This window comes from Protopterus annectens, chromosome 13.part0 (genome assembly GCF_019279795.1).
Source record: "Protopterus annectens isolate FY-2018-M chromosome 13.part0, PAN1.0, whole genome shotgun sequence".
Lineage (NCBI taxonomy): Eukaryota > Metazoa > Chordata > Ceratodontiformes > Protopteridae > Protopterus > Protopterus annectens.
The window spans coordinates 1,149,578,061-1,149,596,218 of record NC_056747.1 but is presented as its reverse complement, the minus strand read 5'-3'; the positions used below and the strand labels follow the sequence as shown (position 1 = coordinate 1,149,596,218).

The 18,158-nt window shown below is 41.1% G+C and overlaps 1 protein-coding gene across 3 annotated transcripts in view; it reads left to right on the top strand.

The window, feature by feature from the left end:
- The first annotated feature begins 16,759 nt into the window (after nucleotides 1-16,759).
- Nucleotides 16,760-18,158, top strand: part of PDK2 (pyruvate dehydrogenase kinase 2) — a 243,586-nt gene continuing 242,187 nt past the window's right edge. For 2 of the 3 annotated variants that reach the window (XM_044055144.1, XM_044055143.1), the window contains exon 1: nucleotides 16,760-16,989. In XM_044055144.1, coding sequence (XP_043911079.1) covers nucleotides 16,872-16,989 — 118 coding nt within the window. In that variant the 5' untranslated portion in view covers nucleotides 16,760-16,871. The remainder of the gene's footprint in view (nucleotides 16,990-18,158) is intronic. The other variant, XM_044055145.1, reaches the window with a different exon arrangement.

Below are 18,158 nucleotides of genomic sequence, written 5' to 3'. Positions count from 1 at the left end.
TTGGTGTGAACATGACATACCTCTCTGGACTATATGAAGAGAGACATGACTGAGCTCTCGGATTATGTGTCTCAGGTAGGTATGTCCCTAGCCTTAAGCAGCAGTTTTCCTTCACCTAGGATGATGCCTCACTACAATCAGAAAATGACTGACTTCAGTAATTGGCTTAGTTTCTGGTGTCATTCTAAGGGGATCCAGTATGTGTCAGCCTGGGATTACATGATCGACAAACCTTGATGCTTTGCCACAGAAGGTCTTCATCTGTCACCCCTGGGATTTCAGCTATTGGCTAAGGCTCTTGCCACTCCCATAGTGCCTTTTTAGGCAGTGTCTCAAGGACAAAATTCCCAATGTAAAAACTCCATCTAAAAACAACCTTAAGTTTATAGTGCTAAACACTAACAGTCTTAAGATGAAACTGCACTCACTGGAAGCAGTCTTCACCTTGGAAGATGCAGATATTTGTGCAGTCATAGAGACCTGGTTCAAGGCTGTGGAGAGCACCCCAGCCATACCAGATAACACCTCCTTCCACATGGTCGGATCACAAACTGAAGGCGTGAAAACTAAAGGAGGTGGTATAGCGATATTCATTAAAGATAAATACACTTCCAGATTGGTTAAATAGTATTTTTCCCTGGAGATACCTATAGTGCAATTAACTGTGGTAGGACACCTAGTCAAGTCATTGCCAGCTACCGGACCCCCTTCATGAATCAGGGCCCCCACTCTGCCTATTTGGATCTACTTGAGTCTATCGAGATACATCCTTACACTATGGTTTTGGTGCCTTTAACTACCCATCCATTGACTGGGTAAATTACTCATGCACAAACTCACTTGCCCAAATGTTCCTTGACCTCATTAACTCCAGTGCCCTGGACCAGCTGGCTGACACCACCACAAGGGGTGCCAACATCCTGGATCTGGTGCTTACCCATATGGGAGACCAGAGTAGCAACCCCACTGTGAGGTCTTCCCTGGTGAAATCTGACCACAAATCAGTCTCATTCGAAGGAACTATGGCACCTGCCCCCCCCCCCCCAGCAGCAATTAAACTAGAAATAAATCTCCAGAGCAGATTAAAACCTCTTATGGGATGGTATAAATAGATTCACTGCACCCCCCGATGGAATCGGCAACTATCCAAAGTTCTACACCAATGCTTTATACAAACACCTGTATAACTGCATTGACTCAGTCATACCTGATAGGACCAAAACAAGTTCCTCAAGGAAGAGCAAACCTACCTGGTGAACAACTGCCATTAACAGGCTTTACAACAAGAGGAATAAATTGCTGTCTAAGCGTAACAGGGAGCTAGCCCCCAAATTGGAAACACACACTCCTCAGCTTAAACAAGCAAATAAGACTTATTGTGAAGTCCTCCAAAGCAAACTATGAATCCATATCAGCTTCCTAAACTAATGACAACCATAAGGTGTTCTTTAGTTACATTTGTAACCTAAAAGGAAAGGCCCAGGTTTGTTCCAAACTGGTAGTTAATGATACCACATACACTGAGACTGTGGACATAGCTAACCTGTTGGCTGACAGGTTCTGTGAAAACTTCACTCCCCTGTCCCCATGACAAGTACCTCATGACATCCCTACCACCTGTCCCCTACCTTGTATCTCTAAACAGCAGGTTGTAAACGCCCTCTCTAGGGCCAAAAACACAGCATCTACGGGACCTGATAACATCCCAGGCGGTGTCCTACATGGGCTCCAACAAGAATTAGCAACACCATTGGGTACTCTTTTCAGTCATAGCACCGGCTTTGTCCCAACTAAATTGAAAACGGCCACTGTTATTCTTTTGCACAAGGGTGGTGCTTCCACTTACCCTGGGAACTACAGACCTATTAGCCTGACTAGTCTTATCTGCAAGGCCAAGAAGCGAATCATCATGGACCTTATTAACAAAGATATAGGTAATCTCCAAACACTTGACCCTACTCAGCTTGGATTTGTCAAAGGGAGATCATGTCTGTTAAACCTGGTGGACTTCCTTGAGACAGTCAACAAGGCCCTGGACAAGAAGAAATCTGTACATACAGCCTACCTAGACTTAGTCAAGGCTTTTGACACTATCCCCCACTCAAGCATCATTGACAAACTCACCCAGCTAGGTATTAACCCTTATATCGTTAGATGGGTCGCTGACTGGCTCACAGATAGAACACATGTAGTCAAAATAGGGGAATACATCTCCAACAGCAGACCTGCAACCAGTGGTGTTCCACAGGGATCAGTCCTGGAACCTCTACTTTTTTTAATCTATTTCTCCAAAGTACAAGCAAAAACTAAATGTCTGTGGCTGACAAAGTTTGCAGATGACTGCAAACTGGGAGTAGTTATTGAATCTCCAAACAATGCCAATATCCTACAAGAGGGTCTTACACAAACAAATGATTGGTGCCAAAGTCATGGCTTTAAGCTAAATGCAAAAAAATGTATTATCATCCCTTTTTGGTAAGAGCGATGTTCCTGCCAATTACCACATCAATAGTAACACCCTAAGTACGCACTCAGTGGTGAAAGACCTGGGCACACAGGTTGACAGCAATCTTAACTTTGATTATCAAAGGCTCCACAGTGGTAAGAAGGGCATTCTATATTGCTCATCTCATAAGTAAGGACATTGCCTTCAGAAAAAAAGGTGTTATAACCTCCCTGTACTCTTCCCTCATCAGGCCAATAACAGAGTACAGTGCCCCTTTTGGTATGCACCTTTCCAGGTACCTGCAGCAATTGGAGACACCACAAAGGTTCCTCAAAAGGAAAATTCAAGGTCTTCAGCATCTGTCCTATGTGGATCATCTGAAATCACTGTCACTTTATTCTGTTTCATACAGACTACCCACAGGCGATCTCTGCCTTGCATGTAAGGTGATCTCTGACCATGCCTTAGTGGAAATGTTGCACATCTGCAAGTCAAATGGTACACAGGGTCTTAACCAGGTATGTGACATTAATAGAACCTGTTGAAGGGACAGATTTGTCTCCCAGAGGTTACCGCATCTTTGGAACAGACTCCCACTTCATGTCAAACAGAGCACCTCAATGGCTCTCTTCAAATGCAATCTGCACAACTGGACATTCACCCCAGGGGTTCCACCTGTATCCCTCTTGGACACGGGCATTAGATGCTGATCATGGAAATAAGGGTAGAGCTTCGCTAGGCTTGTACAGGCCCTAGGGCCATTAGCATAGTAAGTTCCTATGATCCTATGATCCCCATTGCTAGAGACATGCACTAATTGTTTCTTAGCCAGTATGCATACCTACAGGCAATCCGGAGAAATGCCAGTTCACCTATGGCACGCATTTTGGATATGAAACAGACAAAAGAAGTAAGCAAACCACAAAGACACGGGAAAGATGTGTAGACTCCCCACAGAATGCAACCCAGCCAAGAACTGAACTAGGGAAGCAAGTGCTGAGTCATCAGTGCTAAATGTTGTGTCACTCTCCTACCCAAAGGGCAAAACCAGATTTGCTCACATATGCAAAGATGTCACATTCGGTATTAATCTAGTGCTAATATAAGGGGTGGAATGAATTTCCAAATAATCGACTTGACATACCTGTATTTATAGACAGAATGTCAAACAGTTCTTAATAATGAGTATATGTATATATATATATATATATATATATATATATATATATATATATATATATATATATATATATATATATATATATATATATATGTGTATATATATAAAATTATATATTGGAATATCATGTACAAAAAGAACTTATGAAGTACAATTTGGCAACCAGATGAGCAGTTAGTGATATTATGTACATTAATAGCTATTAATTATGACAATATAATATGTCTGGAAAATATTTTGGAAGAGAGAGAATAAACTTTAAAAGACATTTTAAAAGCCTAGATATGAAAGATTTTTAAAATTATTATCTATTTAAAGATACAGTTGGGTGTGAATTGCCAGTTGTGTATAGAAATGTTGTTTATAAAAATACAATTGAAAAACTCATTTATGCTGATGGAATCTGGTCTGCAAGGCCGTGGAACGTATCATCATGGAACTTATAAACAAAGACATTGGTAATCTCCAAACTCTGGACCCCACCCATTTCAGATTTGTAAAAGGCAGATCATGTATCCTAAACCTTACAGACTTCTTTGAAGCAGTCACCAAAGCCGTAGACGAGGGTACGGTGGTTCACACAGCCTATCTAGATCTCGCCAAGGCTTTTGACACCATCCCCCACTCTGGAATTATAGATAAACTCACTAAACTAGGTATAAATCCCTATGTCACAAGATGGGTTGCCAATTGGTTCACTGACAGAACCCACACTGTGAAAGTAGCAGACTCCAAATCTGACTTCAGACCAGTGACAAGTGGAGTACCATAGGGTTCAATCCTGGGTCCTCTCCTGTTTGGTATCTACTTTTCTGAAGTACAGGCTAACACAGAAGGACCTTGGCTAATGAAGTTTGCAGATGATTGCAAACTAGGAGCCATAATTGACACTCCTAACGATGTGGACATCCTACAAAAGGGCCTCACTGAGAAAGATGCCTGGTGTCAAAGCCATGGCCTCAAACTCAGTGCCAAAATGTGCATTGTCAGCCCCTTTGGTAAAAACTCTGTACCCATGAGCTACCACATAGGTGGTAGTTTACTTAACACCGAAAGTGTGATACAAGACCTTGGGACACAGGTGGACAGTAGTCTCTCCTTTGATAATCACATTGCCACAGTAGTCAGGAAATTCTTCTACGTGGCACACCTCATCACAAAAGGTTTCTCAGCCAGGAAAAAAGAGGTCATTGTTCCCCTCTACTCATCATCAGACGGCATGTGTTTGAGGCCGGTAATCCTCTTTGTGAGGTATTTCTGCGGCCTTTCCAGTTGTTGTAGATGTCTTGTGAGATACACACCAAAAGGGGCATTGTACTCTATAATGGGTCTAATGAGTGATGAGTAGAGGGAATAATTACCTTTTTTTTCCTGGATGAGAAACCTTTTGTGATGAGGTGTGCCATGTAGAAGGATTTCCTGACTACTGTGGCGATGTGATTATCAAAGGAGAGACTACTGTCCACCTGTGTCCCAAGGTCTCTCATCACACTTTCGGTGTTAAGTATACTACCGCCTATGTGGTAGTTCATGGGTACAGAGTTTTTACCAAAAGGGATGACAATGCACTTTTTGGCATTGATCTTGAGGCCATGGCTTTGACACCAGACATCTGTTTCAGTGAGGCCTTTTTGTAGGATGTCCGCATCGTTAGGAGTTTCAATTATGGCTCCTAGTTTGCAGTCATCTGCGAATTTCATTAGCCCAAGACCTTGCAGACCAGGATCGTCAGGCTAATGGGGCGGTAGTTCCCGGGGTCCGTGGTGGATCCCCCCTTTGTGGAGTGGGATAACCATCACTGTGTGCCATTCAGTGGGCACAAAGCCCGAGGTGAGGCTATGATTGAACATGGTATTTAGGTGGGGTGCCAGTCTGTTCTGTAGTTTGTGTAGAACACAGCCTGGGATGTTGTCAGATCCCATGGATGTTGTGTTCTTGGCTTTGGAGAGTGTGATTTTTATCTGTGCAGCCATGATTACAGGAACTTTGCATTCTTCTGGTATAGAGATGGGCCCTTTAGGGGGTGAGAGGGGGGTAAAGTTAGCACTGAACCTATCTGCCAGGATGTTGGCAATATCAGTTGGTTCTGCATATTTAATGCCATTGTGCTGTAACTCAGAGCAGATCTGTGTATTGCCATTGAGATTCTTGACATAGCTATAGAATGCTTTGTGGTAGTCTTTAGAAACAGTGGCGATTTTGTTTTCATAACTAGCTTTACGGGATTTTATGAGGGATCTCAGCTTCTTACTGAGGCTGACCAGGGAGTTCATCCAATCATGGGATTTTACTCTTTTTTGCAACAGTTTCTTTCTTCTGTTGTAGAGTTTGTTTGTGGCAGGGGGCCACCAGATTGGTTTCCTTTTTTTGGAGGATAGCATCTTGGTTCTGTTAGGGATAGCACAATCCATGCACTCGTGTAAGTGCTTATAAAGTGCATTTGTGTAGGATTCAGAAGTCATACAGCTATTGTCCATCTGCATGGGTATTGTGAAGTCTGCCACTTCTGTCTTAAGAAGCGTGAAGGTGGCTATGGAGAAATTTTTTACGGCGGTTTCCCTAATGGGGGGCGGGATGTGGATGTCTAGGGTGATTAGCCTGTGGTCGGATCGGACCAATAAGGAACTGACCTCTGGTGTGGAACACTGGTAGCCCATGCTGGTAATGACCAGGTCTAGGATATTGCTGCCCCTGGTGGGGGTGTGGATAAGTTCATCCAAGGCGTTGGAATTTATAAATTCCAGAAAACATTGAGCAAAAGAGTTGGTACATGAGTAGTTTTCCCAGTTAATGGTGGGGTAGTAGAAATCGCCCATTATTAGGGTGTTAGGTTGTACCCTAATATTTTCCAGTGTATCAAGAAATGAGGAGTGGGAATCCTGGGGCATGGTGGGGGATCTGTAGCAAGCTACAATTTGGACTGCAGTCTTGCCCAGAGTTAGTTGCACTTGGATAATCTTTGATGCATTATGCTGAGCAACTAGCCTGGAGGTGTGGATATTCTTAACGAATACGGACATGCCTCCGCCTTTAGTGTTTCCATCCAGGTTAGTTGGCCAAAACGTGTGGTATGAATTATAGCCTGGTAATGCAGGGGTGCTCTATGGAGCCTTGAACCAGGTCTCTGTCACTGCACAGATGTCGATGTTCTCCATTTAAGGAGTGCCTCGAGTGAGTGCATTTCGAGGTTTAGACTTCTATCATTGAGTAGCATTAACCTCAGATTTTGCTTGCTTGTACCTGTTACGGTGGTGAATTTGTCATTTGAACCTTGCCTAAAAAAGGCACTATAGGGGTGGCAGGAGCCTTAGCCAGTATCTGGAATCCCAAAGGCGACAGGTGCAGACCATCTCTGACAAAGCATCGTGGTCTGTCGATCATGTCATCCCAGGAAGACAGATACTGGATCCCCTTAGAATGACACCAGAAGCTTAGCCAATTGTTGAAGTCAATCATTTTGCCCTTGTACTGTGGTATCATTCTGGGTGATGGCAGGATGCTACTCAGGGCTATGGTCATACCTGCCTGGGCTACAAGATCGGAGAGCTCCTCCATGTCTCTGTTCATGTAGTCCAGCAGGAGAAATCCACCCAAACCCAGGCCCCACAAATTCAAATATGGCACAACCCAACCCCCCCAAAATAAAACAACCTTACTCTAATTCACCAGAGGAAAAAAAATCATCTCTCCTCCTCCTCCTTAACATTAATGTACGTAGTACAGCTAACAAACCCATCCTCCTCCTCCTTAACATTAATGTACGTAGTACAGCTAACAAACCCATCCTCCTCCTCCTTAACATTAATGTACGTAGTACAGCTAACAAAACCCACAACTTACATGCTCTACTATCCCAGTACTCCCCAGATATAGTTATTTTAACAGAAACATGGCTAAAACCACACATCAGCAACAATGAAATCAGCCCCCCAATTTAAAATATCCTAAGAAAAGACAGAATAGACAAAAAAGGAGGTGGTGTAGCCATCCTATATAAAGACCACCTAACAGTAGAACTCCTGCATGTCCTCCCCCCACACCTAGCAAATATTAAACTAATTACAGCCAAACTAGCCATCAACTCCAAAAAACATCTTAACATAATAGGTGGATACATCCCACCAGGAAACAACATTCCCACCCTGGAAAACCTATTACAATGGTGTACTATAGCCCTCCCTCAGGAAACTATCTTAATGGGAGACTTCAACATAGACTGGCTTCTGTGTTCCTCCCCAAACCCCACTATGCACATCAACCTTTACGGCTATACCCAAATGATCTCAGCCCCTACCAGGACCGCTAAAACCACTAAACGTGAATCCATACTAGACTGGATACTAGTTAACTCTCCCCACCTATCAACCCACTCACGTAGCCTCCCTAATAATCTAAGAGACCACTGCCCAACGTTTCTCTTAAAAAAATCGAAACCAAGTATCTCATCCAACCACTTTCCGCACAATCAGAAGCAAAAAACAATTTAACCCAGACAAGTTCATCTCTGATCTGGAAAACTCTAACTGGGAACATCTCAAACAACTGCCATTAGATGAGGTAGTACTATCCTTCAGCAGCATCTTCCTCGAAATTCTTAATACCCACACTCCAACTAGAAATTTCCGTGTAAAATCCAACTACGCACCCTGGTAAATCAAAGGTACTAGAGCAGTACTTAAGACAGGGACAAGACCTGGTTGCAGTTCCATAAGAACAAAACCAGCAGCAATAAACAACTCTTCCTGGAACTTAGAAATAAAGCTAAGAAACGAATTAAAGTCGATAAAACTAACTACTACTATAACATCCACATTACACACCAAAATAACCCACAAAAATTCTGGGCAGCTGTAAACAACCTGTTACAACCAGGTAACAATACCACACCTATACCTAATAAGTCTGACAGCTGTGAAAGGATTGCCAGTCAGTTCAACAACTACTTTACAGAATCCATTAAATCTCTGGCAAACAACCAAAATAACTCTTCAACTACCACCCCATTAGCAAACACCAATACCTCCCCACAAAATAACAATAACCTCTTCAAAATAAAACCAGTCCCTACCCACCACATCAAAAAGCTGCTAAGAAAACTAAAACCAACTACCTTAGCTGCCGATAAACTTCCTGCAGATTATCTAAAACTAGCATAAGAGGCAATCTGCTACCCAATAATCATACTTATCAATAGATCCATCACTGAGTCACATGTTCCCAGTGTCTGGAAAATATCACACATCATACCCTTGCACAAAGGAGTTAGCTCCTGTGAACTAGCTAAATTATTGCCCCATTAACATCCTCTCCCCCCGTCTAAAATCTTATAAAGAGTCATTCACTCACAACTTATGGACTACCTATTATCACATAACGTCCTGTCATACACTCAATATGGCTTTCTCCCTGCCCATAGAACATCTTTTATCCTTCACAAATACTATTAATCACCTCAGAAACAACTCTCAGATCATATCATCCATATTCCTGGACCTGTCAAAAGCGTTTGACATGGTCAGTCACCCCAAACTCATAAATGTCCTCTCCTCCCACAACCTCTGCAACACAGATGTAGCATGGTTCCAAAGCTATTTAACAAATCGACAACAAACTGTCCTTTGGCAAGAGTCCCTCTCACCCTTCCTACCGGTCACCTTAGGGGTACCCCATGGCTCCATCCTTGGACCTCATTTTTCTCCCTATTCACTAATCACCTCCACTCTGTCACACCTCCCAAGCCAAGATTATACAGTATGCTGACGACTCCACTCGGATCTGTTCTGCTTCGTCCCTTAATGACCTGCAATCTATCACCCAGGACACTATCCTATCTGTAGAAACATGGCTAACAAACTTCCAACTTTTATTAAATCCCAATAAAACTAAACTTATGCTTTTCTACCCCACCAGAACCCTCCCCAAACTTTCAGATCTTCTCTAGGAACAAAACCATGATTACTCCCACCCCCCCCCATACCAAATTTCTAGGTGTTACCATTAATGACAACCTGAAATTGGACCAATCTATCAACAAAGTACACAAAAAACTTGGCCTTCTTTAAAGTAAATAAACAATATCTAACTGCAAACACAAAATCTACAATTGCTACAACATACCTGCTATCTACACTTCTATACACATCCCCTATCCTAACAAACCTCCATAAAACTGACCTCACCAAGCTAGAAACCTGCTACAACAAAATCTCCAAATTCGCAACAAATGCCCCATATAAATCCCATCACTGTCAATCTCTCAAGCAATTGAACTGGCTAGAACTCCCACTCTTACTTCAATTTAATCAACTAACCTTAACCCACAAACTCATCTTCCAACCAGAAAAAAACCCAGCCCTTAAAAACCTAGTCCAACCATACTTCGCATCCAGCTCCCTCCGTTGAAACAACAATCTATTCCTCCAGGTCACCAAAGTAAAAAACTCAGCAGGTGAAGCCCTATATTCTCCTACTATATTTCCAAACTCTGGAACAGTCTACCTAACCCACTTATGAATTCCTCTTTACCTAAACAGTTTAAAAAACTACTGAAAACCCACCTCACAAACTCCTGGCTATGAAACCTGCCACAGTAAAGGTTAAAGCCCTTACCATCCACCTTACCTACCTCACCTCTTAAAATTGATGCTTACATCAAACTTCCTTTGATGTACTACTTACGTTTCATCCTATATATGCTTCCTTACTTGAAAACCTCTTGTTATGAACACAAGTACAACTCCTCAAGATGTTTTGTTCACTAATACTAATCATATCTGTTGTAAAAGACTTACAAAAATGGCCTACTCAATCTTCTGTATAACTATTTATGACTTAAAAACTAAAAATCCTTTTATGTATTACAATTATGTATTACAAATGCAACAAATATATTTTATGTATTTGAAATGCATATAATGATGTTTTAACTCATATGTTTGAAACTATACACTGTACTGTCTACATTGTAATGTATGTATCTCGTAATGCATGTATCTTGGAGCTTTTCTCCCCGGGCCTCTACTGAAAACGGACACATGTCCACATGGACTTTCCCGCTTAACAAATATAAAATAAATAAATAAATATTAGTGAATGAACGCTAACATTCGCTAATGTAGATTCAAACATTTTCAGTTCGGCATTGCGGAAACTAGGAAACACGCATTCAACCATCCCAGTTTCTCATAAGTGACATTCCACATTTTGATAGTAAACCTATTTGTGTGTAATATATATCAACACATACTTCATTACAAATATATAGATTTTTGAGTGGCATTTGTGCTGATTATGTGGCAGTAGGTAATGGATCACATGTTCCACAGAATTTGAAACAGGCAGTGCTACCTCGATGACATTCTAATGATGAATCGGAATGATGACGGCTATTTAAATAACTTCTGCAGGATACTACGCAGGCTAAAGAAATTTGACTTTGAATTAACAGAAGCAAATATGATTTGTTGAAGATAAGATTATTTAATGAAACTACCAAAATAACAAGCTTTGACAATCACAAGACAAAATGGATGAAGTGCCGAAGGCACCCCGTTCTACGAATGTGTCATAAATCAGACTGCATTCCAATACAGTGAGTTACTGCTACCATTTTCTACTAAATATTTCAGCGGTCTCACATCCATTTGACTTACTTGTACAGAAGAGATCAGCATGGATCTAATGAAGTTCTGACAAGGGTAAACATGCTTACTTCTTGTTTTAACTCAATAAACCATAGTTTAAACAAGCAATTCCAGCTTGAATCCTGTTTTTTTTTACTAAGAATGCAAAGTATCTTTGACATGGATCTTACATAAGAAGTTGGGACAAGGGCCTATTTTAATAACACTCTCAAAGCCCCGGGTCCATATTCCTAGTTATTCTTTAATCTTGCTGATGGAATGCATTGAGTCACAATGTCTTTTCAGTTCTTGAGCAACTTCAGTTTCACATAGAAACAGGGTTCCTGTCCAAATCTGAATTCTGTCTTTTGTTAAGATGGAAATCATAAAAGGAAAAAAGTGACCAAGGTTCATTAAATTTCTGCATACTAAAATTATATAAGACTATGACACTGACTTTCCAAACATACATCATAAATTGCCTCTGTGGAAAAATGCACCAAAACTCTTACATTAGAAACAGAAATTAACAAAGCTGTTATGGTGTCTTTCCAAAAACATACCTGTCCATGGCGGTCCCCAGCTTTAAATAATGGAATTACAAAAAAAATCACACTGATCCAATTTAAAAAACAGCAAGTGGAGATTTATTATGTTCCTTTGTTGCCTTCCATATGGCATCTGTAAAGGACAGGGATAACCCTTGACTGTTAGATAATCCTTCCTGTTCACACAAGAACATGCTTCTCTCTTACAAGACTACACCAGCAAGATAATCATTTGTTAGACCACAGCTATCCATGGAAAATACTATATTTCCACTTGGTAAGTCATTATTTGTTTCTATTTTGTATTGCTATTATCACTTTAATTTAGCAACTGCTGAGTACTGAGCTCTCCCAGCTCAAGTGTGGTCAATATTAACTCATCTAACAGTTACTCCTCCATCCCCCCTCTCAGTGTACTGCTTCCTGTAGCCATGCCACTTCCCTCTCTTTACAAAGCTACGAGGAGGGGAAGTTCCCCAACATGTTGGCCTAGTTTCCCCTAGTCAGTATGGATACTACCTTGGGACTCCACTGAAAAGAGGCCACTGGCCTATTGGGAGAATAACCCAGTCAACAAAGCATAAATAAATAAATAAATAGCTGGATACCTAGATAAATAGAAAGACAGGCAGACAGACCTTCCATCTCTTAATATTTTAATGTATGCTGACAATATGTTACTCATCGATCTTTAAAAAACACATTATCAATCTACAGTTAAAAGTGAAAACTAACTTTTCTGAGCTCAGTAAACGGCCTGCTACCAAAAGAGATTATAACCAACCCCAAGAAAACTAATGCTATGCTGTTTTCCCTCACCTCAGAAATTATCAACCCTATCCCCTTTTCTAAATAAAGATAATCAGAACAACATTATCCCTAATGTTACACAACAAAAATACTTTGGTTGCACACTTGATCACTCCTAAAGTTTATTACAGATACAGACAAAATCATTGATAAAGTTCTATCTCAACTAATGTTATGTTATACAATTTCACATTTCCTCTCACCAGTTGCCCATACAGCTATAGTGAGAAATTCACTCTTCCCAGTATGGAGTGCCATTACTACCTATACATTTATTCTACAATACACAGAAGCTTCAGGTTGCTGAAAACAATAAATGTTTATGTGTACTCTTAATAAACCCACAGCTACATCAGTGTGAGTTATTAGAGGGTTTTAAGTGGCTGCATCTGCCAAACCGAACTAACCTCCATCAAACTGCATTTATTTATTTAGTTTGTTTGGTTGGTTGATTGATTTACCAGGTTAGTACACTGATCACAACAGACCATTTGCAGGCACAGCCCAACTGAAGAGAGTAATCAAAGAAGGCAGATAATTCCAGAGACAATTGAAACAATATGTAAATATTATTATTATTTTAATTATAATTAGTTTTACTAATACATATGAGAGGAAGCACTAGGGGAGAGCAGATGGTAAAGCAGAAGTGATGCAGGTGAGGAGGGAATTAGGGTATGTGTCCAAAGGAAAAGCGCTTGCAGTCATATTTTTGATAGAGGTGTCTTTTGAGTTGTGGTGTGAACACGAGGAAATAGGAGGCTTATTTTAGTTGAGGAAGAAGGGACTGCCAGAGTTTTCGTGGAAGAATGGAGAAGTAATGGTTGGTAGAATACAGTTTGGTTTGGGATGTCTGGAGAGAGGGAGTTAAGTGGGACAGGTTATGGAGGTTGTAGGGGATGGCTTTATTACGGAGTTTGGCTGCTAGAGATGGGAAGGCATCTGGCTGAAGCAGTGTGAAAAGAGGCCTGAGAGGAGCTCAACTCCATAGGAGACTGGTAGTCATTTAACTTTGGAAAGGCTGATTTTGCCTTTCAAAAATTGCTTTTCAAAATATTAAAACCTGGCTAATGTCCAGCATTGAAAATAAAACTACTGCTCAGAGAATAAAACTGTACCCTAAGAAGCAGTCACAATCAAAATTTTACCCTAGTCTGCATACCTCTCAAGTGTACCTCACTATGAGGAACGTTCCTTATTTGGGGTCTTAAAAAAGTCATGCTCCTCAACGTTCCAATTGAAAAGGTCTGCCACATACTCAGCGTTAGCAGATATCCATGGTAAATAGAAATGAATTGTATTAATTCATTAAAAGAATTATTCCATAAGTAAAAGTATCACATTTTAACCATCCTATGAGCTTCCCAGCTGAAGTTGTTAGCAAGCAGTTAGTAAGTGAACTACATTTTGCCCATTTGTTCCACATTTTGAGAGGTAGTGTTCCTCATTTTGTAGATGGAAGGCTGAGAGCTATGCAAGTCTGGCCAAGGTTCAAAACATCTGTATGACAAAGTGCATTTTCCAGGCTGGGTCCAGCAATTTTGAATCACCTCCCAAAATAAATTAAAAATCAGCAAACCTTGGGGCAAGAACACCCCATACAGAGAAGCCAATGTACATATGCTTTTCTTGCTACAGTTAACTGAACAACTCCATAGTGGCTCAGAACTGCAGAATTATAGTTTCATAGTTTCATAGTATAGTACTAGGCTATCTGCCCTGGGGCATTTGTAAGCCTAGCCATAGTGATGTGGCTTTTGCCACCCCAATTCAACTACACTTACTTTTATCACATAAACTACTTAAAATGTTTGCAGTGACTAAATTTGCAGATGATTGCAAATTAGGAACTGTCATTGAATCTCACACTGACACAAATATTCTCCAGGAGGGGTTGACACAGACAAACAACTGGAGCCAAAGCCATGGACTAAAACTAAATGCCTCAAAATGCATAATAGTATCCTTTGGGAAGTCATCCATCCCTGGTAACTATCATATTGACAACACACCCCTTACAGTTGACCTAGTAGTCAGGGATTTATGGACACACATAGATAGTAATCTAGCCTTTGATTTTCACGTGTCTACAGTGGTGAGGAAATCATTCTATGTTGCACAACTTATAAACAAAGGTAGGACATCTAAGTCCAAGGAAGTCATTGTTCCACTGTATTCGGCATTCATCAGACCTATCATTGAGTACAGTGCCACCTTTGGTATGTACCTAACCAAGCATACCCAACAACTGGAACGTCCACAGAGGTTCCACACTAAAAAAATACAGGGCATAATATGTCCTATGCAGACCGCCTCAAGGCCCAATTCCTGTATTCCTTCTGCTACAGGCTTTTGAGGGGAGATTTATGTCTGGAGTACAGGGCATTGTCAGACCCCACTATGATGAACCTCCTGCATATCCACAAAACAAACAGTACCAGAATTACCCTTTCTAAAGACTTAAACTTTGCCTGTGAAATAAATGGGACTGCTGGGGAGATAAGTATGTGTCACAGAGACTACCCCTTCTAGTTAACAGGCTCCCCATCCATGTGAAGCAGAGTTCCTCCCTAACCCAATTTAAGTGCAATTTGGACAATCGGATGGAAAACCGGAAATTCATCCCTGGTTTGGCACCTGTGTCTCTGATGGACACAGGTAACCTGTAAAGGATTCATCTCCCAGGCCCATGCTGGCACTTATCAAGGGTATCAGAACTTATCAGAGATTTGGGATGCATGACTAGGCTTAAAAAGGTCTTTGTGGTCATTAGCCTAGTAAATACCTATGAACCTATGGTAGGAATTCATCAGTAAATATTGTATACATTTGTATACAGTTTTCTCACGTGTATTGCATTTCAATATTTTACTTAACTTATTATATAACGTAGCCTTGTTTCCCTCTTTTGTTTGCCTATGTAATGCTTTTTGTTCTGCTTTCAGGACCCCAGTCATGACTGAAAAGCTCAACAAACCAGCTCACCTACCCGGTAAACAATAGTAGTAATAAATAAATTAATTATGTAAAGTTAGCAGTAGTTGCAGTAGTAATAAATAATAATAGCAATAATGTTGCAAAACCCTTTAAGCCTCCTGTCAGTTATTAACAACCTCGCTGTACTTTTTCGTCTATATACACAAAAACAAATTACTTACTTTTATTTATTTTGTTTGTGTACCAAGTACATGAAATGTAACCTATTATGAACTGTGTTGTGCCACTTAAAACTGGAATAGCTTGGTGCAAAAAATGTGATCTCCTTGAATAAGCAAAGCTTATTATAACGTTGACACTAAATACTTTTGTACCTTACATTACAAGTACAATACTTCCAGTTTTACATTTAGAACCATTTTTCTGGAATGGTATTTTAACATTAGCAGCACGGAATTAGAATTAACATGTTATCATAATAAACTGGGGGGTTATAGCTCTGTACTCCATGTGGTGGTAGGAATGCACAAAGACGTTGGGGACTGAACATACCTCTAAACTGTCCAGATTTTCGCAGCACGTCCGGATTTTTTTCTCATATTTTTTGTTCAGTTCCTCTTAACATTTACGGTTTTCTAGCATATCATTGATGACCAAAGTCACTAAATAATGACATGCATTTGAGTTTCCGAATTAATAGTCTTCAGAAAATGCATGCTAACAATGTTACTTTCGCAACTTTCTAAGTTCATATGAGCAGTATGTATGCATGCTAACAATGTTACTTTCGCAACTCTAAGTTCATATGAGCAGTATGTAAATCTAACCCCCCCCCCCCCCCCCCCCCCATTTTAGGCTTTTGCCCAGATTTCAAAGTTAAGAGGTATGTCATCATTGGAAACGCGGGTCTCGTCCCATCTTATCCTCTCGACCAAAGATGGTGAGGTGCAACAATGAAGCATCCGAGCTCTAAATCCTGCAAACCACCCACTAATAGTCAATGATCAAGAAAATACCTTGCACTTCCAGATTCTTGGTTTACAGCCGAAGTCTGCATTCGGAGAGGACTGACCAGAGCGCATGACGTAAAACTGCTGTGTGATGATTGGCTCATTCCTGCTTGGGTTTGCATACCCCCACCCCTTGGTTTACAATGAGTGACAGTATGCACGCAGGGGCCGGATCATGACATAACGTTGCTTTGCGATGATTGGCTCAGTACAGGTAGGGTTTGTTACCAGCCTGAAATCCAGTTTTCAGAGTGTTGTTTGTCAGTGGAGAAGACAACGTGTGAGGATTTTGCTGTGTAGTGCCAACGGTGTGAAAGTATGAAGTTCGTTCGGTGTTTGTCCAGGGCTGCTGCTTTAGCAAGTGTGCCTAAACATATCGAGCATTTCTCCAAATTTTCGCCATCGCCCCTTTCCATGAAGCAGTTCCTGGATTTTGGTGAGTAGCTTGCTAAGGACCCAAGTATAGGGCCACCTTTGAGTTGCATCTTTGGAGTGCTTGTCAGGATATATACTTCATTCTCCCTAGTGCTTCCACTTTCGCAGTATGCACCTCTGGTTTTAACAGGAGAGTGTATTGAATGGGTGGTGTCTTTTGGGGTGGAGGTTGCATCAGAATGAAGACACCTAACGTGTAAACAAAGCTTACCGAGAGGATTAATGGGGCCTGCAGTCAATAAGGGCTTCCAATGATGTAGAGTGGCAGTAAAGGAAAGTGAGTCTGGGATCAGATATTTTTTGGGGTACCGTGTTGCCCCTTCTTCACGGGATCCGAATGTTAGTGTTGATATAGAAGTTTGTGGAGTGTAGAGTTGTGGGGGGTAGGAGGTGCTTGTGTGAATGGTGAGGTCAAGACCAAAACAGTAGCAGTTGGTCTGTTTATTTCAGGTATGTGTACTTGTCAGTAGCGATATTTGGTATTATCTGTTAATGTCAGCGGTTGTAGTGTTGTGAACGAAGGATCCTTGATCTAAGTGTCACTTTCTTTTTCTAGCCGGCTGAGTTCACTCCCTCTGTTGACCTTGTTTATGCTGCTGTGAAACTTTCAAGGCAGTCCAGGTTATGGAAAACGTGCAGGACATGACTTCCAGGCGGTTGGGGGGGGGGGGTGGGGTGGGTATGTACGTGCAAAAGTGCAGCCCACCCTACAGGACATGTGAGAGGTGGTCTGTCTGCAGCCTTCGGGTTATTCGAATCGTCTGTATTTGCTTGCTGACGGCTAGTGTTTAACTCGTGTCCCACTGGGTGCCCGTCTTCAGTCTCCATAGCCATGTCCCCAATCAGTTATTTTGGAAAGATCCCAAGTGCGTTTTTCCTTGCTGTTTTTGTTCGATTATAAACACGGTTATTCTTAGTATGTTTTGATTAAATTACGATACCAGTTTTATAATAGTTGGAAGGATCAGTTTCCAGTTAATGATTACATATCATTGTTTCATAATACATTTAATATTCTGTGTAAACAGTATATGTTTAACACATACTCTTTTAAGTGTGGGAAGTTTGAATGGCAGGTGGTGAGACTGGAGAAGAGCACAGCCTTTTTCAACAAACTGCTGCGTTGCATCAGCTTGCCTGTGTGCCCTCTTGTGCTAGGCAACTAGGGGG